Below are 24,945 nucleotides of genomic sequence, written 5' to 3'. Positions count from 1 at the left end.
AAACATCAAATGAAAACAACACTAAGACGGTTTCCTTCTTTTCTCATCCTTGACAATCATGTTCTACCTCCTCCCTCCCCGTCTAGGTACATTGACCCCCACGCCCTCACCAAGAATAACCACGTTCGGGCGTTCCTCTATCATCTTCTTGGTGGGTAATGACAATTTCCCCTTCCCGGGTATGCCAGATATGGAAGGTTGTCGTAATGTCTGGGATTGAGATTGAGATTGAGACAACGAGTTTATCTTGCTCGGCGGCTGAATAGTCTGTAATGGTTCTCTCGAAGTCGATCTGGATAAGACCGGTTGACCCGAACCCAGACCCAAAGATTCTCTAGATGATGAGAGGTCCTCATGCGTTTCTTCTCCCATTTCTCCATATACCTGGTTCTCCGCTATGTCCATATGACCGTTCTGCAAAATCACCTCAGGACCAGCTAGATCACCATTCCCACGAGGGGAATCACCTTCCACCTGCCTCTTCCTCCAATTGGCCAAGACAGCTTCTCGACTACCCGTCCGTTCCCATCCTGTCGGGACATTCCAGTTCTTCTTCTTGGGTGTGATACCAGTGGGTACGTCCTCGGATATTCCATTCTCCAAGAATTCACCGGTTGATCGCATTATGCGTTGTAAGGTGTTGGAAGCCTTTTCAAACGATGAGGTGAATGATGCTGAAGCGGTGGAAGACTACAACCATAATAGATCATGTCAGCTCTGTGAAACCCCATTTCATCCACGGTATATGATGCGAAAGTTTTCGTATACAGTACAGCATACAATGTCCGAGAGAGACTAAGCAAGTGAACTCACAGAAGCCAACAAACTAGAGGACAGCTCTCCAATCTCACCCGATAATCTACTCAACCTACTCCTACTCGCTTGATGAGTCTGGTGAACATTACTCGATAACGCAGCTAACAAATCCGAATTCTTCCTTCCCCTCGCGGACGATCGCGAAGCAACGTCCGTAGCTGATTTATGTAATTTCTCACAATATCCGTCTATCGTCGAAACATGCGATTCAGCTTGTTGAGAAATTTGTGTTCCATATCCTTCAAGTCTGGTCTTGAGGCCTTGTCGAACGTTACTTATTGCCTACGTCACCGTACCACTTCCATCAGCACCACTCTCCCACATGCCACTTCACACAGTGAGGCTGCTCCAACGAATGGGCAGGTAGTGAGAACCATGTACGACATACCTCTTCACCCGCCTCTCTCTGCCTCTGACCCGTCTCCTTCGCAACCCCCAAATCACTTTCCACCTCGCTCCTTCTCTTCTCGCCCTCAACATAATCCTTCTCCACAACCACCTTGAACTCCTCCATGCCCTCGAGGGAAAGTTGGTTCTCCCTCGTAACTCGCCCAATAGCATTCGACCAACTTTCATCCTGCTGCTGAGTGAAACCTTCAATCATCCTCGTCAAATTACCTATCAATTCTGTTCTAAGCTGGGTAGATTTCTGTTTTTCCTCCGCTAATAATTGGATCAATAAGGTATTTTGAGATTGGAGTCTTAAGATTTCATTCGAGGAGGCTTGAAGCGCGAGATCACGCGATTTGATAGCTGATGAAGCGGTTACTTGGAGATGGGAGAAGGTGGTGGACAATACTGCGTCTACCAAGTCGGCTGTTGAGCCCAAGACCGATGCGACCTACAGGCCAACCATGATGTATCAGCTCTTATTCGTATCGATGGGATTATTTAGGGAGATAAACTACGCACCGTATTTAGATGCTCCTGCTGATGCACCAACAAATCACCCACCATCCCCTTGCTCCTCTCGCTCACTCCCTTCGCCCACTCCCTGACATTACTCTGCACTTCCTCACGTATCGCCAAAATCGCTTTACTAGATTCCGAGGTTTCTTTCAGGCCCTTTTCATTGGATGCAGAAAGCTTCTTGGCGAGATCATTGAAGACCGAGAACGATTTATCGAGATCCTGTAGATCAGTTTGAGACACCTGGAAAAAAATGGTTGTCAGCTGAGCGCCCAAGAGATGTTAACAGCGCAACACGTAGCTGACCTCTTGTCCTTGAAGAGCAAACAATTCCATCTTCTTCTTGATATCTCTCCCTAGACTTTCATGCACCACTTTCAGATCCGCCAAACCACCTCGAAGATCCTGGGACAAGCCTTGAAGTTCACCTCCGAATTTGGTAGCGGTGTCTGCATTGGAACCAAGCACTTTTGCCTTGCGAGCTGCAAAGGTCCATACATCGTTAGCATTGTATCCTTTCTGAATACACCTTTCGAAATACTTACCAAGCTTATCAAACAATCCCCCTACATCACCTACACTCTCCTCAGCAGTCTTCTTCAGCCCCATCGCAACACTATCCAACCTCTCCTCCCCCCGTTCATAAGCTTTCGAAACTACACTTTCCTCCTCCAATTCCACCTTCACCCTGTCCAAATCCATCTTCGTCTCATCCAGTAACTCCGTCAACTGCCGCTCAGCTTCCCTGACTTGCTCCAACTCTTCACTGGTAGCAATAAACCTAGACGTGATCTCATCAAACTCCTTCTTCCTAGTCTGCAGTTCCACCTCTATAATTCCAGCTTTCAATTTCGCCTCTTCATAATCTGATTTCTGCCTGGTCTGCAATTCCTGCATCTCCCTCCATTGTTCTTCAGGTATGTAGATCCCATTCTTCTCTCTCGCAGCCATCAACTCATTCTTCAACCTCTCTATATCCCCTACGTATTCCTTCAATAATCCCGTTTTGGTCAGATGGGCATTGACCTCAGGTCGATTTCTGATGGATTTCGCTCGGATCGCATAATCCAGCGTCGAGAGGGTTTCCTCCATGTTAGACCTTGTAGGTGAGACAGTAGCTACTATACAAGTTTTGGTTCTTCCTCCGAGAGAATCTTGAAGTAATCTTGTCAATTTGGATTCCCGATATGGGATATGCGAACCTTTTTCTACCAATGCTGAGATCACTCGACCGAGTGTAAGGAGCGACTGGTTGATCATACCTGCTTCTCTTGCTCTTTTATCCGTAGCTCCCGATCGTCCGATAGCTTCTGACCCAGCTAGATCGACCAAGTTGAATTTCCCAATTCTCAATAGATCTTCTCCGCCTCTGGCTATTGAGCTTTCTTTCACATGGACAGTAATGGAGAATATAGTGTGTGATCTCGAAGATTCCGTGTTCATCTTGGTTTCTGCTGTTTGTCGTCGCTTCACACCCTTTTCTAACATGTTTAACGCTTCTTTCAAATTTCTAACACCAGTTTCTTCTAATCCTTGTATGTTGACTCCTTTCTTGCCATCTTCGTATAACTTGAGACCAGCATTTCCCGACGCTTCTCCTTTATATTCTGTAGCCAGGAGATCACGTAGTTCTTCGTTGTACAGTTCTACATATGAGCATTTGACAGAGAATTCGGTATTGGGTGTTGATTCGAGGACAGAGAAAAGACGATGTAGCACTCGAGGGACGATACCGGCTGTTGACTTTGGTGCGAGGAGGGGAGTTAATTCGAGGTCACCTTGCATTGTATACCTATACCGGATGATTATAGCTTAGCAATCAGTCACAGTTCACTCCTTGACAGTGATAATACTGGAAAAGATCAGAATGGGTTCAGACTAAGGTGTAATAGGTGGAGTGACTCACGTCTTACCCGTTCCAGTTTGCCCATAAGCGAAGATCGTACAATTGTACCCCGCCAATACCTCGTCCAACATCCCATCGGCGACTTCATTGAAAATCATCGTTTGATCCGCCTCCGGTCCGAACACTTTATCAAATGGGTATGTCTTAGTCATGGGTTGATGTGATCCACCGTACGAAGCGGCCGTGGTGAACGATGCGAGCGAGGAGGAAGTTAGAGGGGTGGTTTCAACGGTTATTGCTTTGGATATGGCTCCGGAGGTCGAGGTTATGATAGGGGAGGCGGATGATACTTCCTGAGATGATCGACCTCTGCCGTTGAAACCGGACTATCAGCATCGGTGCAGAATTTACAAGGAAGTTTTGGGAAAAGGAAGGTGTGTGAAGTATGCTCAATACCCACCGACACCTCACTACCACCTGTATATTGATCTCCCCACTATCATTCCCATTCGAGACTTCCTTCCCCTTCACACTCTGACCACTGGGCTTTCTCGATCGCCTAGACGGACTACTTGATCTACTCTCTGATCCATCCTGATGATCCCTCTGGGATGCGGTAGATTGAGAGATGACAGATGGAGGCCGATTGGGTATTCTGGAAGGGGGAGGCATAGAGATGGACGCTGACGAGGCCGTCCGGGATATACCCCCTCGAGTGGAAGTCGGCCTTCGCGACATCTTGCTCTGGCTCCTACTTGTTCTGTCAGTATCAGTGAGATGAGCCAGTGTTGATGTTTGTATGTCAAAGATATAAGTTGAATGATGATGGTGGATGATGATTGTCGAAAGTGGAAAGCCAGTCGCGTGTTTGTATTTGTTTGTTTACATCTTTCCATCTCTAACAATGTTAAGTGGGTGCCGTAATTACGTAGGTCAACGTGGCATCAGCTGAATGTGGCATTTTACATTTTATGCTTGCAAATTGCCCGGTTTAAAAGTGATAAATAGGTTACCGAAGATTATACCATCCACTCGGCCAACTATCAAGAGACATTTACAACGGCGTCATCATTGATTTTGCTTTCTGTCCAAATTTGAACTTGTGATACATTCATACGAGGAGGACCAACTCCCGCTTGGCAGGACCACATAAACAACATCGCAGTGTACAAACCACATCATGCCTCACCGAACTATTCTAGCTGCAAGAGCAGCCTTACCAAGACCAGCAAGACTCTTATCCGGACCAGCTCGTTTTTATCTCCGGCCTGTCAGTATCAATCCAGCTCAGCGGTATAGTCTACATACAACGACAAGACGGAAGAACGAACATGTCTCGCCTCCTCATACACTATCTACCCACGCAGCAGAAGCTAGGGCGTCATTCAAAGGTAAGTCCCAGCTGCTATACAACCCCAGATCACTTAGCTGAGCTACCGTTTAGACCCTATGACGAGGTATACGCATTTGATACAGGATAAAGTGTTGAGAGAAGATCCAAGTCAGAAGGAGATAATCAAAAAGCTGCACAGGCTGTGGAAGGATTTGGAACACTATGATCCTGGAGCCCTACCAGAGGAAGTCAAGCAATCAGGCGGATTTGTAAGTCTTTCATCTACTCTACCCAAGGTCATCTGTCCATCCCTTCCCACCTTCTCAATGAGACATTATCACCCTCGCGGAAGCCATGAGACAAGACTGATCTCATGTTCCATACAAAGCTCTCCCGTCTCCTAGGCCATCACCCCACCTCTCACCCCCCCTCCATCCCCCTCGACAAAGTACCCAAAGGACTATACCTATACGGTTCAGTCGGAACAGGCAAAACCATGCTAATGGACCTATTCCACTCGACCCTACCTTCCCAATTCAAATCTACTAAGGAAGGAGGGTATGGATCGACCAGGATACATTTCCATTCGTTCATGCTTGATGTGCTTCAGCGGCAGCATGCGGTGACTAAGAAGTATCAAATGCAGGGTTTGGGGAAGAAGGACGCTATGCCTGAGGTTGCTAGGAGTTTGGCCGAGGAGGGGAGGGTGCTGTGTTTTGATGAGTTCCAGGTGAGTGTAGATTGCTGCGTTATATGGAGACAGAAGAGCAGATTGTGGAGTTTGGATCAGGAATAGGGTTGAATGGGAATGGAGAACCGCCGGTGTTGAGATTCATCTTCGGTGTAAAAGTGAAGGAAAGGGAATGGGAGTATGAACGATCATGATAGGAGAATGCCACTGTAGCTGTCGCTGACTGTCTCAACTCTTTCAGGTCACAGATATAGTAACGGCCATGATCCTTCGACAGTTACTAGAGAGGCTCATGTCATACGGTGTGGTTTGTGTGATGACGTCTAAGTGAGTGTAACCCGAAGTAGCCGTTCCTCCTCGATTTCGGTGGATCATCAGCTGATCCCCCGACTTCTTCCGCCGTAGTCGTCATCCTGATGAGCTGTACATCAATGGCCTACAGAGAGAATCATTTATACCAGCCATAGAACTGATAAAAGAGAGGTTCGAGGTGGTTGATCTGGATTCAGGAACGGGTGGGTGGTACAATGCTCTTTCCTACCTTGCTCGATACCACATCACATCACACCGGTACTTAACAATTCATCGACAAATGATTTGATCCGAATAACAGATTTAATATGGAATGCAAGATACCAGTCTTGCTGACTACCCCATGATATACAACAGACTACAGGAAAATCCCCCGAGCCCTATCCAAAGTCTATTTCTCCCCTCTCACCCCCCCTGTCCAATCCGAAATGACCAAGCTCTTCCACTCCCTATGCTCCGCCGACCCCATCTCCACAGAAATCACACACAACAAGCAAATCCCCCTTTGGGGTCGGAACCTCGTTGTACCCGAATCGTCCGGGTCAATCGCGCGATTCAGTTTTGACGATCTGTGTAATCGACCGTTATCCGCTGCTGACTATTTGGAGGTGACGGGGAGGTTCGGGACGCTATTTGTGGAGAATGTACCTAAGTTGGGGCTTAGTGAGAGGGATCAGGCGAGGAGGTTTATCACGTTTATTGATGGTGAGTTGTTTGTCGTTATGTGAGGGATGGGGGAGGTGGATTGGACGTTGAGGTGAATCGCAGGGATAGAGATCAAGTTATTTGAGGGGTGGGGGTGACTCAGGATAGACTTTGTTGCGCGTATGGAGGGTGGAGGGTACTTATCCTAATGATGGTGTTTGAGTCCCAAAGCTGACTGCATAAATCCCACCCTAGCATGCTACGAAAACCGGACCAAGATATTCATTTCCTCCGAAGTACCAATCTTCCAGATATTCTCGGACAAACACGGTCAAGCAGCCGAAGACGAACATATGAAGAGTGGTATGTCACTCTTCCTCTTCTCTTTCTCTTTCCCTCTTTCTCTTTCTCGCTTTGGGTTTGGGTACAAACATGATCCCATCTAACACATGCTTTTGTTCAAACGAATAGTGATGGAAGAGCTCGGCCTGACATCAAGCGATATTGGTGCATCATCGATATTCCAGGGCGACGAGGAGCTATTCGCGTTTGCTAGGTGCGTTAGTAGGTTGAGTCAGATGGGTACGAAGGAGTGGAGCGAGACTACTTGGCAGGAGGAGCAGCTGTAGGGTACACACATAACGATCTAGGAACAGCTGAGATATGATCAAATAGAGCCATCTGGATTCGATCTGATGGATGCCGCAGTACAATCATATAGCATATAAAGCAGTGGTTAGTTGTATATACAAAAGAACTTACACACATGGTGCACACTTTGATGCATAATCATTTGTAGCTGTATGCAAGGTGCCGGGTGTAACGTGCAAGGTGCAAGGTGCAAGGTGCAAGGTGCATTATGAGCTACTTACTTTACTTTATATATTCTATATTATACACATCTGTGTTGATTATGCGATATGAGTTGATAATGATAATGATTATGAAGATGAGGATGCGACGAACCAATACTAGCTACAAGATATCCCTAGTCAAGCGTGGACATAGTTGTCACTTTCAGCCTTTGTTCCTTATTAGTTTCTTCTCTCAAGTCTAATTTCCAGTTCCGCATTCTGTCAGGTTTGCTTCTTCCCGCTTTACCTCTTTGCTAAAGCTGATATCGATGTGGATGGGTCCTGTCCGGTTCCCATACGCGTCCGATCGCCGACTGTGCCCTTTTCGTCGAATGAATCAATGAATCAATCAATCAATCGATCGGTCGTCCGATCTTTCGGCGTATTTTCGATCTATATCTCAACCACACGAGCTGACCTGACAAACAAGTTGATATGTGCGCTTGCCAGGACCGCTACTTGAGTTCACCCGAAGTCGCTCTCGCAAGCCTTTCAAAAGGTTTAGTCTCTATCCAATTCCCCGCAGCATCTACGATCGTCCACAATAGCCCATGAGTGAGCATCGACCGAATCATCGATACACCCAGGCTAGATACATCTCAACAAGATCAGCTAACGTCGTCGATATGAGAGGTATCGCATTATTGAAGCTGAGCAGCCCATTGTACTCACCCTCTGTATAGCCTCGCGATACCCATTAACCAGGGTTTGGGGTTGGTCTTATCTGTTCCCCTTACCAATCTCTTGAGTTGGACCCAGGGGGTACGAGGTTCGAGGCCTGATAGTCCCCTTTGTTGGGCTTTTGTCTGTATATCGGAAAAAAAACGAAAAGGCTTCAGTCAGAATTCTACGTCTGAACAGGACTGTGTCTACACATATTGAGAATGAAGCTGTCAAATGTCCAAGAAATTCTCCATGGACTTTATCAAGTGGTAGTCCAAGAGAGATAACAATAGCTTACCTTGATAGCCTATACAGATGATCACACCACATAACATCAGTCATCAACCATCACGACCCGTTCAATCCTTAAAACACACTCACATCAACAGGATAAATCAACGCCCAACTGCTCACCCCCGCCAAACTCCCACAAACAAACGGAATCATACTCTTTGGTAGGATCCCCTTCGCCCAATTCGGTACATCCCCTTGAATCTCAGCCTTCGCTCCACTTCCTATATCTCCTCCCTCCCCTCCTTGAGAGGGGGATTTTGATCTACCGAGATGATATCGCATGACATCGTATTCTGCGAAATACAGGGCTGTACCAAGAGTATCTCGGATGAAATGTAATCTCCAGCCTGTATATAGTCCCCTATACCCTGAGGAGTTGATTATGAGCTTGACTGCTTGAATGGTTGTTGGAGGGACGAATGCTGGAGCTTTCGGAGCGGGTGTAGGGTTAGTGGGGAGAGATGCACCGGCAGAGGGAGGGGGGTTAGGGCGATAGAGCTCTGGGTGGGTGTCACGGTAGATTTGGTACTCTAGTTGACGTCGGACCTGTGGGCCACGGGATTAGCGAAGGAGCAATAGATCACATGAAAGTGCAGTTGAGGGGAAGACGAGAATGGTATGATCTGATTTTCATGATGATTCCGAACAACGAGACATTACGATAGAATCATAAGGAAGTACCCCAGCTCACCTTGACCAGCTCAAAAGGCGCAGATCCAACACAAACCACCGACCCACTCGCCGCACCCGCCAACCAACTGGTAACAGCTATATCAGACGCGGTATCCCGAGTGAACAATCCAAGTTTGAGATCTAGCCAGGGTTGTTGGCCTTCTGATGATGTGCCTGAGGACGATGTCGATGGTACGGAGTTGAGTATACGTTTGGTGGAGGTGTAGATGGTGAATGATATCGTACGGACTATCGAGATCGTTATAAGAGGTAGTCTAAATTATATCTCAGAGTGTTAGCTTCATGAGGTTTGCGACTGAAACGACTGGTGACAGCAAAAGAGTTAGCTTACGGGAACCCTCTCCATAACCTATGCATTAAGGAAGTCAGCACCATCCTGAGACACCAGGTTGATCAGAAACAACTCACCCGCCTATACCTTCTTCCTTTACTACCTCTGCTGCTAATCTGGGTATCGACACATTCTCTCGGCTGGATTGTAATCGAGATTTGAGCGAGTCTAGCGGAAAGCCCGCAAAAGTCGATAATAACGATGCAGTAGTGGCCGATACAACCTATAGCAGATTAGACTAGATGTAAGCATTTCAAATGCCAATATAGGAGGCAGCACTTCTTTGTTCATCGGGAGCAAGAGATCCACTAACCACTTTATGCTCTGCAATATACACGACTGATCAGCTTGTGTTTGATTGTATAGGGGTGAGTTGCACTTACGACTCAGCCACTCGTCAGTCAGTCTAGCTCGTCTAGTCCAAGGCCCATCATAAGGAGCCTGACGGCTGATCATTTGTTGTTCATTCTCATCAGCGAATATACGATCGACAATAGAAGAAAGCCGGAATTGCCGGAGATATGGGAAAGTAGACTCACCTATCAGCCGTCATGCCCTATGTTCGTGTTGATACGTCTTGGATAGTATGTATGGTCCAGTATATGGACGTGGGTGAGTGTATGTAGGAATGAGTGGATATGATGGTGAGAATGAACAGATGGAATGAGAAGAAGAAAAGGATAGATAGGTTGGTAGACGAAGAAAGAAGTAACGTTAACTTGCACAATGGTATATTTCGGTGATCGCGTCGAATTGATATATGAGGTAGTATGTCATTGCCACGTGGACAATTCCAGCTATGACTAGAAAGTTGCGAAGATGATAGATGTTCATGCATTGACTACTTGACTATATGTCCAACGCATCAGTCACCAACAAGCACATATAACAAGACAAGCATCTCTGATCAGGTGAAAGAAGGAGAGGAGTGAAAAGATGATCATCACACGAGATGAGAGCGATCAACCACCTTCCCCATTCTCTTACTTCTTCCCACTACTGTTGATCATGATGGCTTGTGGAGGATATATATACTGGCGTAGGAGGGGTCATAGCGAACAACAGACATCTCTACCTCTCCAGTGAGCTTACAGTCTCCTCTCGGAATTCGCGAGGAGAAATGAAATATAGCTCACGTCTCTCGATGACGCTTCAGCTTTCCATCAAGAGCACCGACCGGTATACGACTCTCAGAAGACGGAGTAAGTCTCTACTGCTCCTTCAGTGAAATCACTGCTGATATCCAAGTAAAGCCCCCAGCAACAACATTCACACACGATAACGCATCTACCGACTCCCTCCCTACTCATGCGTTACAAGAGATCCCAGAACTACAACAACCTACACCACTCCCTTACTCTGATAACCACCCATTACCACTGAGTCATCTCCCCAGTAAAGCATCGAGTATACTGGGTATCGGGAAACATAGGAGATCAGCAAAGGGGAAGCGTAAAGGTCCAATAGAAGATGAAGAGATCAGTGAAGAAGAGGGGACAAGTAAGTTTGGGATAGGAGATGAGGGAGATGGGGCCAGTGAAAGTGATGATAGCGGTGATGGTGATGAGCTTGGACCACTGGGTAACAAGTGATATGCATATATGTTGTATTATACATTACTCTTCTGAGTGCATCGCTACTACCGTACTTGACTGGTCTCACTTTTTGTTCTTCACAATGGTCTGCATGTCTCTGCAAGCTTGGCAGGAGCATGAAGCATACCGAGTTGAATGATCGGATAACACGGCCTAGCCATAGATGGAACGCTCCCCCAACCTCGAGTACTTGTGATCCACGTTAACCGAGTGAGTGTACGCGTCAAAGGTGAAATGGTGAAATGGGAAATCATCATTTGCTGGTATCATATCATGCATTTCATGTCTCACCATTATCATCCTCATATCATCCATCGTGTAACATTATATATCATCCCTACAACTTGATCATCCCCAGATACACCCTGTTCTCTGCCAGACAACAAGCGACGTGTCCAATCTCAGACTTGTCGCTCAAAGGGAGGGAGCCATCTGACATCGCAACGTGAATCTCCCTCCACACGCTCCGTCAACTCAACAACATCGATCACATCACCCCCCGACGCTGGAATCCCCTTCAAGCTCCAACAGCTAGATGCAGCCTAGCATCCCCTCCATCCAACATGTCCCACGCGCTACTGTACGTTCACGCAGCTTCTTGGCAGCATAATAAGGATTCAAGCTGATTGATATTGACCCGTCAGCCTCCGACTGTTCCTCTCCCCATACTTCTCCGTCTCCCTAGCTATGCAATACCTAAAGACATATCCCGATAATATAGGTATATCGCATTACCTCTGCTGGAGGATGAAGAAGATGCCACCAGAGGAAGTCGAGTTTTATTGGCCTCAGATATGGTATGTTCCCGTTCAAGCAAATCACCTCGAACAGGGTTTGACTGACTTTGATCTCACTGGATGCTAGTCATCTACTGCTGACCTATCCTACGCAATCGAATGCTCTGGAATCTTTCATACTATCAAGAGCAGAGGAGAGTACGCATTCTGCCATGCTTGTGAGTCTCCCATCTTCCCTCTCATAAATCAATGAAATTCAGCATTGTGTAGCTGACTCTTTCATCGAATATCCAGACATTCTGGTTCATGCAAGCTGCCCTTCGAGACCTCACTCCATCCAGAATCACCAACCCCCGTCCTTTCATGATCTGCCAGCGGATCCTGCATAAATGCCATGAGATCATATTCGGAGATCCACCCGAACCATCCAGATCGCCATACAGATCATTACCCCAATCACCCTCCATGTCGCCCTCATCCAGCTCAAGAGGTCTAGCTCTGACAGCTTCATCAGCCAACTCGGCCGGTGGGATCGGGAAATCTTCAACGTCTGGCGCAGCTGTCAGAGTGAATAACCATATACCCCCGGCATTGGTGGGTATGGGAGTGATATTGGCCAGTACGCCCGGTATGGGCGGGTTAGTAGAATTGGCGGGCGATTGGGCGATAACGCAGGGTAGAAGACCGAGAGATGATATTGGGGTGAACGCAAGTGGACGATCAATGGTTCAAGTGGATCAATCTGGAGGAGCGGATCTCTCGTCTCCCAATAGGTGGAATAAACGGTCCAATACCAATGGAGCAGAAGAGGAAGAAGGAAATTCAGAGGAGGATGAAGATACCAATCAAACTCAGGCTGCCTCTACAATCAAGAGATCATTATCACCTCTACCCCACTCACAACATCCTCAATCGATGATTCACCTGCAGAATTCCCATTCTTCAACTACACCCAACTTGTCGTCATCATCTCGATCACCTTCCCCTAATCCCTTAGCTGCGAAGGGACGACCAAGGAAAGGGTCAGACCCATTCGGTCAACTCCCCCAACCCCAAACGATATCTGGACCAAGTAAACCTCTGTCTCATACTCATACACCACCCAAGTCCACCCACCAGCCATTCTACTCCGTACCGGAATTACCAGTATCCCGATCAGCAAATTCCAACAGACTATATCCTCTCGATAGACCTCCCCCGCCTGAAGCTATCCTAGCGACATACAGCGTCGATGCTCAGCGTCAATTGTTGAGGAGCCATTATTGCAGGAGTGAAGTCAGGTTCTTGTTGTTGTTGGAGGATATCAGTAATAGGTTGTTGGTCATTCCCAAGCCGGCTAGAGTTAGTGCGCTGAGAGCGGAATTGACAAGCTTGAATCATAATTTACCTGCTGAGGTGAGTCATCCCTCCTTGCTTCGAGAATACCACCGTCAATATTCTGGGAGGAATGCTCTGATAGTGAGAGTAAGGCTGATCTCCATTATGAACCTGATAGGTGTGTATGCCTCTGTGGTGTGCAGCAGATCATGGCCACGAGAAAGGTGGTGAAACTTCAGCTGGGCATCCGCTGAAATCGCGCCCAGGTGGAGATAGAGTACGTTCGAAAGCCCATGCAAGGGTCGTAAGGATATCACCTGGAGATTCTGTGGTACTCAACTCAGCAGAGAGAGCACCGTACCTCATTCACGTGGAGATCTTAGAAGGTGATTTGGATTTTGACCCAACCCGAAGAGAGAATAGGGATCTATTGAAGAAAATCGTTGTGCAGGAGGATATGAAGAGGAGAAAGCTGAATCACCCCGATCCCACTTCGATGAGAGGTGTCATGACACCCGGCACACCTGATTTAACATCATCCAACGGACTAGCATTGGGCTTCGGAGGAAATGATGGTCCAGCTTTTGGATCGCCCATGCCAGCCTCTGTACCACGTATCGAATCATCCGAGGAAGAACTCGAATTATCAAGAACAGACATCACCCCAGATGAGATAGAGGAGATGGACCTTGTAGAGCAGCTGTACGGAGCGAAGTTGTCTGTGCACGATACGATACCCGACTTATCGGAGAGTGTACCTCTACCCAGTGCGCCAAAGAACAAGCAATTAGACATGGTAGCTTGGGAGAAAGGTTCGGGATCAGAATTCCCTTCCAGACGATCCTCGTTAGGTGGCAATGGTTTACTGAACTCACCGAACCTACCTAAGACGCCCGACCTTCTATCAAACGTAAATCAGCATCTCGTAACTTCACCATTGGGCGACGATCATCTCGATATACCCTCTTCTCAAGCTGCCCTTCGGTCTATCCCTTCTTCTCCTAATTTGAATCAGGAGGGGTCTCAACCCCCAGCCAAAAGGGCGATAACCCTCGAAGATTATTCAGAGCGAATGCGCACAGCAGCAGTGATGCTCGCTCAACTCAATGCGTCCTTGGTCTCTCCAACTCAGGACACAAGCAACGGCCCACAGCCGAATCAGGGTTCGTCATCCTGGATACCAGGAACAGGATGGATAATCGGCAAACCCCCAACCACGACCTCGACTTCCGAGGGTCCCAAGACGGAAGCTGCAGGTGGGAAATTGAAACTTGCTGCTGCTCAGGCTGCTGCTATCAGAGAGAGGATTATGGAAGAGATGATGGCCCTTGAAGAAGAACGGGTAGCTAGGATGACGGATCGACCTGAGGGCGTGGAGGTCGCTACGACTTCTAGGGAGGATGGGAAGAACGATAGTGCCGATGGAAGTGGGAATGGACAGACGGCGGAGGATGAGGGGATTGTGAGGAGGGAATTGAATAAGGCTGATCCTTCTGGTAGGTTTTACGTGATATACATGCCCATAGTCTTGTGACTGGTGGTATGATCTTATGAGACATGGATTGAGGAGGGATGAGATGGGATTTTGAGGCTGATTTTGTTGATGTGTTGTAGCTGCCGTGTTCAAGGAATCTTGGACAGCGAAGAAATCTAGGATAAGAGCTAGTTCGCCTTGGGGTCATTTGGCCAATTGGGATGTGAGTCGAACTTCCTCTCGATTGCACCGGAGCATGCTACGGACAAACCTGACTGCTCTGTCCATTCTAACACCATTCCTCAACCCTGATCTGGTGCTTGTGTGCTTGGCTGATCATGGTATTCCGTCAATAGGTGATATCCGTGATCGTGAAGACCGGGGCGGATCTCCGACAAGAGCAACTGGCCACTCAGCTCATCGAGAGGTTCAGCAGGATATGGAAAGATGAGAAATGTGAATGTTGGGTTAGATTGTGAGTCCTGTCTGCTTACATCTCTGTTTAGTATAGATCTCCAAAGCTGATATCTTGCGATTTGATAGTTTCCGTATATTGATCACTGGGGAGACGTCCGGTCTGGTCGAAACGATCACGGATGCTGTTTCTGTGCATTCCATCAAGAAGGGGGAGTATGCTAAGAGGTTGGCGGAGGGTGGGGTGATAGGTCATGTTTCGTTGAAGGACCATTATGTCAATGTGAGTAATTTCACCTTATTCCCATTTGCCACTTTTGCCATAAAGCATCCTTTCTTCCGTCATATCCTGCCAAATATTCGTTGCTGCCACCCCTCTGCTTCAAGATACATGTTAGGCGTCGAATAAAGCCTCAAATACTGATAACATCCTACTTCCCATAGACATACGGCAAACCCGATTCAGGCCGCTATCTCCGTGCTCAGCGCAACTTTATACGTTCCCTAGCTGGATACTCGATCGTAACCTATCTGCTGCAAATCAAAGATAGACATAATGGAAATATCTTGGTGGATCATGATGGTCATCTGATACATATCGACTTCGGATTTATGTTATCCAACTCACCGGGGAATATGGGGTTCGAAGCTGCTCCGTTCAAGATGCCACTTGTGAGTTGGTCACACTCTGATAAATACCTTTGCCACATCATCTATAAGATTCAACCGGTAGAAAATGGGAATAAGAGAACTGATTGGCTGAGTTTTTTACTATTTTGTAGGAATACGTGGATATAATGGGTGGATTGGATAGTCCTGGGTATCTGTATTTCAAGAAACTGTTCAAGGAGGGTTTCGAAGCTGCCAGAAAGCATTCTGATAGTTTGATCAGTGAGTTGCCGCGGATTCATCACTATCACTAGAAAGCGACTGGAGCTGATAGTGGAAATAGCAATTGTCGAACTGATGGAGAAGAGTAAGCCTTATCTTTATCATGCAATATGAAGGATCGGCGTTTCTAGATTGTCTAGATGTAAGGAAAATTGCTGATCACAATGACTTGCTCTATTAGACTCCAAGCTAGATTGTTTCGCACTATTCGGCGAACAGACCTCAACGCATTTCAGAGAGAGATTCCAGTTGGGCTTAACGACCCAAGCTGTCGATTCGTACCTTGAGAGACTGATAGTAAGCTCGACGGGCAGTAATTACACGAGGTTGTACGATACTTTCCAGTATTACAGGTGGGTTTAGCCTTTATCTGAATTGGTGCGGTTACTGATTGCCAATGGTGATTTTCCATATAACAGTCAAGGTGTGTTGTAAGGATTTTCCCAACCACGACGATAAGCACAAGCACAACAATTTGGCGAGATGAAGAAACGTGGTGATCTAATTCGAGGGGAAGAAGAGAAAGGTCATAAGCGTAGACGGTGCTGGTACATTGCATCTCTCGGGATATATAGTCCATCCGGAGAAGAAGAATTGGAAACGTACGGGAATGAGATATGATATAGATAATTTATGATGTACTGTATCGTACTGTGCAAAGATACGGAATATGATCATTCATGCATTTTGGCATTTGACGCATAGGGAGGATTGTGTATGATTTAAAGATGATCTCATGGCTTTTCATGTAATTTCATTATTTCACTGGAGATTGAATTTTGTATAACATGTTTTGGATCGACTTGCTGGATCTTTGTACACATCTTTCACAGACAAACAACTCCACTGCCGAGGTCGCGAGGGATATGCCGACTATATCCATCTTGACGCAATAAGTGATGACATACTATCGTATGTCGAGCCTCTCGACGTTAAGAGAGCAAGCAGGACAGCACAGTCCTCAGCAACTAGGGCTCCGAAAGCTACACCAATTATGGGTTTTACGATCGGAATGATGTAAAGCTGTACTGTAACTTTCGTCTGGCAGACTTGAATGGCTGGTACGATATCGGACGATCCAGAATTGCTATCTGACGAACGTGACAGCCAGGATCAGTGCTGTTCGAGTGATGCAGTAGGTAAAAGGGACAGCAGGCAGTCAGAATTGATCTCTGATGCATAAGAGAGTCTTGATCTCGTGTGTGACGTATCTATACATCATGTTCGGCCCAGATATGCACTGCCTCCTAAGCCTCACCTGTCGCTGAAAGGATCATCGCCAAATCCAGTGCAGCTTGTCTTCGAGCAACCGAGGGGGCTCGACCACTTGCAATACTTTGAAAGGACACTGTGACTCTCAACACGTCTCACGAGGCAGTGCTTATGTGATCATCCTCGGTTCTAAGCATTTCCTTTGCAGCCAACTCTTGGCAATGTGACATCATGAAGAAAAGCTAGAGCGAAGACTACCATCCTTTGTAAGACGAAAAGCTGGCTCGAAGGCTGCTCGCTCATCTCAGGGCTAGAAGAGGATACAAATCACATATATAACAAGTTCAAGTGCCCATGTTCAAGTCTCATCTTGCACGCCACCCAATTCTTTCACACAGAATATTCGAACAGATCGATCTCACGCTCAAATATGACATTCACGCTTCCCAATCTCGAAAGTCGAGACGTCATTGATAGCTGGGTTAGCAACGCGACCATGGAACTGAAGCTGAAAGATACACCTGGAGATCCGTCAGATAACAGTTCCTGTCCCTTCAGGTCTGTCGTTGTGCCGTCGGTAACTTGGCTCATAGACCCTCCCGCCGGTGCCGAAAGCACTGAAGGGTCTCACGAAGGGTCAGAAGGAGGCAAAGCTTGGACTTTCACAGAACGGGATGATGATGCTGCCAGGAAATTTCAATTGTGGCAAGGTGATCATGTAAAAGTCTCGCCCTGGAGGGAGGTCTTTGTTCCCAGCACCAATGGCGACAGCATCCCCCGTCAAGTTTGGTTGCAGATCAGAAAAGGGAGGAATGACCCAGATATGGCAATGTTGTCGAGATATGAAGCCGATGATGACGAAGCGACGATCATGCGCGATACAATCAGCGCGATGAAGAACTCCAAGCGTACAGGAGAATGGCCTTCGTTTGGTACCGACTCACCACCAATTTTTCATGGGGCCAATGTCACTTCTGGATGCTCAACGCTGATTCCCGACAATTCCCAAGCTGACAGATCAGCTAAAGGTCCAGTCTTCCTTTTGCCTAATGGTGTTGAATGGTTAGATTCTGACGGAACATATCATGGTCCTGTACGTTGCTTCACATCTACCCAGTTATAAACGAGTGATGTATCTTAACAGTATGAGAACGCGCGAGCTTCATTTCAATCTTGTGGCATTGTGAACGCATCGCGCAGATGAAACACGGTATTGCCATGATAAGATACTGTTTTCGGTTGTATCTGTCTTACTCATTGATAGTTTTGATATGAATGCATCTGCAATAAAGAGAATGTGTACAATCACACCAGAACAGAGTGCGGATCAATACTCAGAATTCGTTGTCGGGAATGAACCAAGTAAGGATAATCACTTGTGATAAATCCTGCAACCAAGACCTCTTATGGAAGTCGATCTTGCACATATTGAAAAGTGTACGAGGCGCGAAGGTGCGCAGAGGTCTTGTACCATATCGGCTCAGAGCCATTACATGCACCCTGTACCCACGACATGGGTCTGAATGGCACGTGATGGTGATTGAGGGCACAGTAGGACGGTATATATCGCTCCCTCTCTGTCCCTCTCACTTCTGTTCTCCTCGATCCTCATCGTCGTCGATTCGCTTGCTCTCAATCATAGGTCACGGTCTGAGGTTCTCACATTCTCTCCAGGGTGCTGAAGGCACCAGGTTCACAAAGATATGCCCGCTTTGCCTTGAAAATAGGAAGCTAGACTGCGTCCAGGCTTCTCAAAAACCTGTCCAGATAGTTGAAAGGATGCATACCCGGTAAGTCGTTTTCTTGTATAGCACGATAAGCAAACTGGACTGACTGTTTGAAGAGACAACAACCCAACACTTTCAACTCAGCAAGACTGGCACACCCCCAGGTTGGCTTAGATAATCTTCAGTTTCGACAGAGTGAGCAGAGACCTCTGTCGTCGATCGATGCAACCAATGTCCTTATAGAGATCCTTGTCCTCGACTCCATCATGTTCCATGTTACCTGGTTCCCTGTCACTGGCGATTTGAATGATGCTCACAGCAGAGTACTCTATAGCTAACGCTTGGTCCAAACCTCGTGCTGAGGCTATGCATCTGAGGGTGCACAGGAGAATCCGCATCGTTCTGTGGGAGCTGTCCACACAGCCGCCTCTTTTGTGCTGACTCTACATCCTGTAGCGAGTTTCGTGTGCAGCCTTCCGTTGAGATGCTGCCCCCGCTTGAAAGGCTGAGCATCCGTCGTCACTACAGTATTCGCCACTACTGTAGGAAAATATTCATTCTTTCTCCCGTTATAAGTCATACACTACATTATCTTCTCCTTACTTCCATCATATCTTAACTTACTAAAGAGACTCATCATTTCTGCAACATGGCAGTGCCTCTTCCTGACATCAAACTAAGCCCAGCCGTCATCCGATCAGCGAGTAAGGCCAATCTCGAACTAAAGTATGAACGCACATTGTCAGATATAAAAACACAACCTGATCTTTACTATCCAATCCAGTGCGTTAGCATTAACTCAATACAATTGGAAACAGATGAAACACACACTGAAGTGGACGACAACTTTTCTCAAGCCGCTTCCAAGGAAGAAATGGACGCCTTGTCGGAAGATGTCATCTCCAGAGTCGTCGGTCTGCCAATGACCAAAAGGTTTCAGGTGTGGCAAGGTCATCTCGTACACCTGCCGGGGCTCAAGTACTTTGTCCCTATGTCGGAAAGCGGGAGCGAAATTCGCAGAGAGTGGCTTCGATTTTCCAAAGCAACCGGAAGTAGTGATGGCTCACTTCAGGACAAGATAGAGAGACATGAAATCAGCGAATGGTACAAAACTCGCATGAGTAACGCTCTCAAGAACACCTATGAAACAGACGTTCTGGAAAACCCGGTATCCTCTTCTCTGCGAGAACCAGCTTTCGAGCCGGAAAATGTAATTCTCGGGTGCTCACTTCTGGTGCCCGAAAACTTCTCAGCATACGATGGAACCAGGGCACCTGTGGTCCTTTTGAGCAATGGTGTGAGTTCATCAAATGCAGACTCTCGTTCGAGATTCACGTACCAGGGTCCAATCTCCTGGTGTACTCCGTCACATGGAAGTAAAAGAAGACGAAGTCGACTGATGAGTCTGGATAAAGAGGCTTGATGAGGCCGCGCTGGTGTCCGAGGTAGACTGTGAGGGCTGATAGTTGTGGGATGGCACGTAAGCCGTTTCATAATGGCAGTCTGATCAGGGGTCATGAACGGGTCAGGTATAAAGCTCAACCGTTTCCGTTTCAATTCGCGATGTAAGCATATCTGATGTATCTACTACAAGGGCAATAAAAATAATACTGGGTGATCTAGGAATACTAGGAGTCAAAGGTTGGCATTATACCCCCATTCCAAAGACCCCCTAACAGTTACTCAAAGCAGCTTCCTAGTGCGATCATTTTCTCCTTGGATCGACCACTTTCCCAACTCGTCTTGACGGTACCCTGAAGAGCTTTCATCCATTCTCTCATAGCTTCACCCTCGGTACCTCTGCTAGTCTCCCAAGTCTGCTTGAGCTCAGCTTTGATAGCTTCTTCAGTACCCACTATGACGGTACCGTCGTAAAGCTTGTTGAATTTGGAGTTGGTGAAGGTCTTGACTTGCTTCAAGTTGATAGCCACTTTGTAGATCTCGGATACTACGGTAGCATGAGGATTGTGTAAACTCACGCGCCACAGCGAAATCGAAGACTGTCATCCTTTGTTTGTAAGACGTACCTTTTGTCGTTGTTGCAAAATCCCCTCGGTGGTCCAAGGCACAGAGGAGAGCATAAGTTATCTTGATCTAGAACGTATTTCCAGTCCTAAGTTAATGTACAATGTCAACTTTCATATCACCACAAACCCTGATAGATGACATCCGCACAAATCGATCATACCTTAGTCATGCCATTTCCTCTTCCCGATATCGACTTTTCGTCCGCCATTAGTTGCACAGTGAATGATAGTACCCTCGATTTCAAGCTGGAAGATACACCGTCAGTTTCGTCAGATGACATCCCTTGCCCAGTCAAAACTGTTAGTCTGGACTTTATGGCTTTGTTCCGTCAATCTTCCCACATCGTCAATAGGACTGATGAATCTCGCGAGGGTCAACACCAACCTTCGAGGGAAGAGATGAAAACCTTGTCGAAAGATGTTATCTCGAGAGCATTCAGTCTTCCATCGACCAAAAAATTTCAGCTGTGGCAAGGTGATTTTGTCCGACTGGATGATTGGAGGGAAGTCTTCGTTCCTGCTTCCAATGACGATAGCGTCGTCCATAAGGATTGGATCCAGATACGACATATGCCGAGAGTCCGGGACACACACATCGTGTCAAGATATCATCCCGGGGAACAAGAGAGCTTGGAAACGCACACCAGAGTTAGACGGACCCGCGCAATGGAACGCCTCACCCGTACAGGCGAATCAGGTCCAACTGGTCCTCTCGGACTAGATGATGTCACGCTCGGATGCTCTCTACTGATTCCTGAGAACTTCTCTGCCTACAAATCAACCAGAGCCCCAGTCCTCGTGCTCCTCAACGGTATTGAGATGACAGGTACTCACACGACTTACCAAGGTCCCGTGCGTTGGTGGACGCCTGTCTCACTTCAACACCCCCGTCAAAAACGCCTTATGACTCTCGACAGTCCTCGAAAGTGATATTCTGCGCATGAATAACCCTCAGTTTCTCTTGCCCAGCTTCTAGTATATGGGAACTCAGAGCACATCGCTTCGTAGGAGCTTTGGGGGAGACTAGGAAAGTACTGGATTTGATACTGACGTAAATACTCATGCATCTACCATATGATGTTTGCAATATCGTGATACATCACAGACAGATTGCAAGCCAACGGCCAAGGATGCGGTGGACATATTGCGCGTGTCTAAAAAAACGATCAATAGAGGGGACATGCTGAGTAACTTTTGACTGTCACGCTCAGCAGACGACATAAGATGAACCTTTGAGGCGACCTTTCATGCTGACGAGACCTAGCTTCTAGCGAAGCGAGATCGTTCAATGATTCTCAAAGGGTTGAAAACGCAGAGACGCAGGGCTACCAACGGCGGATCGCTCCAACCGCTAGATCCATAATCAAAGACTTATGAGCTTGGGACCTAGCATTTCCCGGTCCAAAGTGCAATCCTGACAGGCAAGCAAACCTCAAACAAGCTTGTTCCTATCAACTGAGGCTCCGTACCCGTACCGAGCTGCGAGTCATGAACATCATGTCTTCGGTTCAGGTTAATCAGCGGCTCGCTAGGCCGGGGAGGATTATGCCGTCATATAGCTGGCGCACTGCTGCTGATAACAGAGATCATATAACACTTCCGGTAACAGTCTACGTGCAGTATAAGAACTTCAGCCGAGATTGTGTAGTCGCCCATACCTATTCTTTCTGACCTGATTTGTGCGACAGCCTGTCAACCATTTATGCTGACATTTATCGCTCTTTACCAAGTGGATGATGCGATCTTTGGAGGTCTGACTGCTTTCTGGAGAAAGAGGTGCCATGGCGTTTGAGCAAAAATATAATGTGAAATTGTACCAGCGGAATCTCGTCCAGCGGTTTCATAAGCCTTCCTGCAGAAGGTCGAGGTGTTCGTGAAAGAGGTCGACTTTGAGGGCTTCTTGTCGCCATGCACCGTAGCTTGTAGGGGCTTCCATTGGTGCTCGAGCGACCTGAAAGTCCATATAGTACTGATTGTAGTATCACAGAGATGTCTATTGAGGGTGCCTCCCCTTACACGTGTTGCATTTACACACTAATTTCCAGGAGTGAGTTGATGCACAGCGTATGGTCATTTCGTAAGTTGATCCTCTGTCCGCACTCAACAATCGCGACATAGCCTTTCAACTTGAGATGAAGGGACAACGTAAATGACGGGAGGGACACCGCAATCGCTGTGTGCTGTTCCGTTGACTGTATTCAAGCTTCTCATCAACCTGTGCTGATGGTTGAAAGGAGGCACGCCCTATATGTCATTTTCTTGTAGCGCACGATGAGTAGATTGGACTGACTGTTCGAAGAGACATGTTTACACCATTCTCAACTCAGCAACCCGTTCCGGCAGCTCGGTTTGATATCTCCATGTCCTTGCCTATACGACCAGCTTGCACGAGAACAATCAATGGCAGAAACAGCTCCAGCAGAGTTCCCCTTCCCCAATTTAGGAATTTTCCCTGCAAACTTACGCTCGGTGAGCGACGCGGAAATAGAAATCCATTTTGAGAAAACACTGTCAACTGGCTCTGACCGAACAAAGTCACCAGTCCAGGCCGTGACTTTACAATCAATGTCATTGAATGCACTGCATATACCGCAATCACATGACACGATCAGTAGTGAGACCTCCACGAAGAACTGGGAGGAGCTGGTAGAGGACTCGACCATCTCAGACCAATTTAGCATCCCAAGGAGAAAGAAGTTCAGCTCTGGAAAGGGAGTGTTGTCCGATCTCAAATGCCTATTAATGAAAGAGTCTATGACTGGTTCATACCTCTAACGGAATCAGACGATGGCATAGGTATTCGCGAACGGTGGTTATCCATTGATGACCCTTCAAGTACAGGAGGATGGGGTGGTGTAAAGACCGTCCGTATCTTACAGGACGGGCTCTTGCGTGCTATGTCGAACTCTCTCAAACTGGCGTATGCAATTGAAGAGGCTCGGGAGGACGCGGCGTCCGTTGCAGTGACGACGAATACACCGAGAGTGGACTTGGAAAAGTATACCCTTAATTGCTCTCTTCTAGTTCCAGAGAATTTCTCAGCATACAATGACGTGCGGGCCCCTACGATTATTTTGCACAGGGATTTCGAACTCACAGCAGAGAATCCCGTTCAGATCTACAGGGGTCCAGTAGATTGGCAAATTCCTGTGCTAGACGAGCGGTCGGGTGGGACCAAAAGGCAAAGCCGTTTCTCAAGACTGTCTTCATCTGCGAGATCAGGTCCCTCACAAATTACTTGGCTGTAAGACTCCCGAGCGACCCAAGGACTCCGCGACATTTGCTCTCAGGTCGAACGGTACGTACACAAGGAAGCATTTACATGGCAGATAGTTATCTTGAAGGCGGAGTGGCACACCTTGAAGTTGACTTTCAGGGTCATTCAATTTGGGACGATAGGTAGAGACGACTATCGGCGATTTGATGCAAACAATGTCCTGATAGAAGTTCTTGTTTTGAACCCCCTCAGTGTCTCTGTCTCTTTATCTGTTGACATTGGCGAATTGCATGATGCACGCATCAGAGTGTATTAGATGCGTTTTCTCGAATCGCATCTCACGATCACACGTATAGGGATGTACCTAAGACTCCGCTTTCCGTTGCAAGAACGCACATGTGCATGTTGCGATCGATCGATCTCCATTCCCCAAGCTTGGCATGACACGATTACGATCGATCACGCATCGATAATCGTTCGAAGCAGGTACGTGTCTCTTTTGAACATACCACAACCCAACTTTTACTGACAGCTGCTTTGGGCGCTTTCATTCCTTCCCTTTTCAAAGTTATGTCAAAGCAAAAATTCGTGTCAAAGTTTTGTTGTCACTGCATCTTGGCTTGTCGAAACTTGAAAAAACTCGCCCTAGGAAGGCACATTTCGTCTCCTTTCATCGTCCGTCATTGGACCATGAATAAGAAATGCTTCCTACTAGAACATACGGACTCGAACGATACGTTTCAGTGAATATACTTTTCAACCTGTCCTTGATATGCTAACCTTGACTTCTTCCAGGCGTCGACAAGCCATCAGACTTTGCGAGACGGAACAATGTCAGAAGCAACTAATGCCGAAGAGTTTCCTTTCCCCAGAATTACACTTTTCCCTGCTATCCTTTCTTCAGTGGACGATGCCGAGATACAAGTCAAATACGAAGATACGCTTTC

At 47.1% G+C, this 24,945-nt stretch overlaps 10 protein-coding genes across 10 annotated transcripts; 7 read left to right on the top strand and 3 right to left on the bottom strand.

Moving 5' to 3' along the window:
- Window positions 1-63: 63 nt before the first annotated feature.
- Window positions 64-4,309, bottom strand: I302_107338 (uncharacterized protein; the record flags this gene model as incomplete). Its single annotated transcript, XM_019193533.1, has 8 exons — window positions 64-690; window positions 814-1,098; window positions 1,205-1,657; window positions 1,729-1,968; window positions 2,032-2,207; window positions 2,271-3,517; window positions 3,632-3,940; window positions 4,032-4,309. 8 exons carry the CDS (start codon window positions 4,307-4,309, stop codon window positions 64-66), a joined length of 3,615 nt encoding a protein of 1,204 aa, XP_019045010.1.
- A 442-nt stretch (window positions 4,310-4,751) lies between these two features.
- I302_107337 (uncharacterized protein) lies at window positions 4,752-7,181 on the top strand (the record flags this gene model as incomplete). Its single annotated transcript, XM_019193534.1, has 8 exons — window positions 4,752-4,962; window positions 5,016-5,173; window positions 5,293-5,634; window positions 5,837-5,922; window positions 6,001-6,110; window positions 6,265-6,612; window positions 6,808-6,915; window positions 7,024-7,181. 8 exons carry the CDS (start codon window positions 4,752-4,754, stop codon window positions 7,179-7,181), a joined length of 1,521 nt encoding a protein of 506 aa, XP_019045011.1.
- A 680-nt stretch (window positions 7,182-7,861) lies between these two features.
- Window positions 7,862-9,843, bottom strand: I302_107336 (uncharacterized protein; the record flags this gene model as incomplete). The annotated part of the gene is made up of 8 exons (XM_065870442.1): window positions 7,862-7,994; window positions 8,079-8,212; window positions 8,451-8,909; window positions 9,055-9,310; window positions 9,388-9,405; window positions 9,465-9,610; window positions 9,701-9,711; window positions 9,771-9,843. 8 exons carry the CDS (start codon window positions 9,841-9,843, stop codon window positions 7,862-7,864), a joined length of 1,230 nt encoding a protein of 409 aa, XP_065726514.1.
- Window positions 9,844-10,323: 480 nt separating this feature from the next.
- I302_107335 (uncharacterized protein) lies at window positions 10,324-10,979 on the top strand (the record flags this gene model as incomplete). Its single annotated transcript, XM_019193536.2, has 3 exons — window positions 10,324-10,469; window positions 10,544-10,589; window positions 10,641-10,979. 3 exons carry the CDS (start codon window positions 10,324-10,326, stop codon window positions 10,977-10,979), a joined length of 531 nt encoding a protein of 176 aa, XP_019045013.2.
- A 566-nt stretch (window positions 10,980-11,545) lies between these two features.
- I302_107334 (uncharacterized protein) lies at window positions 11,546-16,178 on the top strand (the record flags this gene model as incomplete). The annotated part of the gene is made up of 12 exons (XM_065870441.1): window positions 11,546-11,562; window positions 11,627-11,779; window positions 11,847-11,937; window positions 12,014-13,114; window positions 13,215-14,532; window positions 14,651-14,733; window positions 14,867-14,985; window positions 15,054-15,207; window positions 15,369-15,596; window positions 15,707-15,815; window positions 15,877-15,900; window positions 15,997-16,178. 12 exons carry the CDS (start codon window positions 11,546-11,548, stop codon window positions 16,176-16,178), a joined length of 3,579 nt encoding a protein of 1,192 aa, XP_065726513.1.
- Window positions 16,179-17,457: 1,279 nt separating this feature from the next.
- I302_107333 (uncharacterized protein) lies at window positions 17,458-18,150 on the top strand (the record flags this gene model as incomplete). The annotated part of the gene is made up of 1 exon (XM_019193538.1): window positions 17,458-18,150. One exon carries the CDS (start codon window positions 17,458-17,460, stop codon window positions 18,148-18,150), a length of 693 nt encoding a protein of 230 aa, XP_019045015.1.
- Window positions 18,151-19,403: 1,253 nt separating this feature from the next.
- Window positions 19,404-20,177, top strand: I302_107332 (uncharacterized protein; the record flags this gene model as incomplete). Its single annotated transcript, XM_019193539.1, has 1 exon — window positions 19,404-20,177. One exon carries the CDS (start codon window positions 19,404-19,406, stop codon window positions 20,175-20,177), a length of 774 nt encoding a protein of 257 aa, XP_019045016.1.
- Window positions 20,178-20,433: 256 nt separating this feature from the next.
- Window positions 20,434-20,761, bottom strand: I302_107331 (uncharacterized protein; the record flags this gene model as incomplete). The annotated part of the gene is made up of 2 exons (XM_065870440.1): window positions 20,434-20,684; window positions 20,734-20,761. 2 exons carry the CDS (start codon window positions 20,759-20,761, stop codon window positions 20,434-20,436), a joined length of 279 nt encoding a protein of 92 aa, XP_065726512.1.
- Window positions 20,762-20,949: 188 nt separating this feature from the next.
- On the top strand, window positions 20,950-21,711 carry I302_107330 (uncharacterized protein; the record flags this gene model as incomplete). The annotated part of the gene is made up of 1 exon (XM_019193541.1): window positions 20,950-21,711. One exon carries the CDS (start codon window positions 20,950-20,952, stop codon window positions 21,709-21,711), a length of 762 nt encoding a protein of 253 aa, XP_019045018.1.
- A 1,470-nt stretch (window positions 21,712-23,181) lies between these two features.
- On the top strand, window positions 23,182-24,029 carry I302_107329 (uncharacterized protein; the record flags this gene model as incomplete). Its single annotated transcript, XM_019193542.2, has 2 exons — window positions 23,182-23,250; window positions 23,460-24,029. 2 exons carry the CDS (start codon window positions 23,182-23,184, stop codon window positions 24,027-24,029), a joined length of 639 nt encoding a protein of 212 aa, XP_019045019.2.
- Window positions 24,030-24,945: the final 916 nt, after the last annotated feature.

Source organism: Kwoniella bestiolae, chromosome 6 (genome assembly GCF_000512585.2).
Source record: "Kwoniella bestiolae CBS 10118 chromosome 6, complete sequence".
NCBI classification, from domain to species: domain Eukaryota; kingdom Fungi; phylum Basidiomycota; class Tremellomycetes; order Tremellales; family Cryptococcaceae; genus Kwoniella; species Kwoniella bestiolae.
This window is presented reverse-complemented; position numbering and strand designations above follow the sequence as displayed.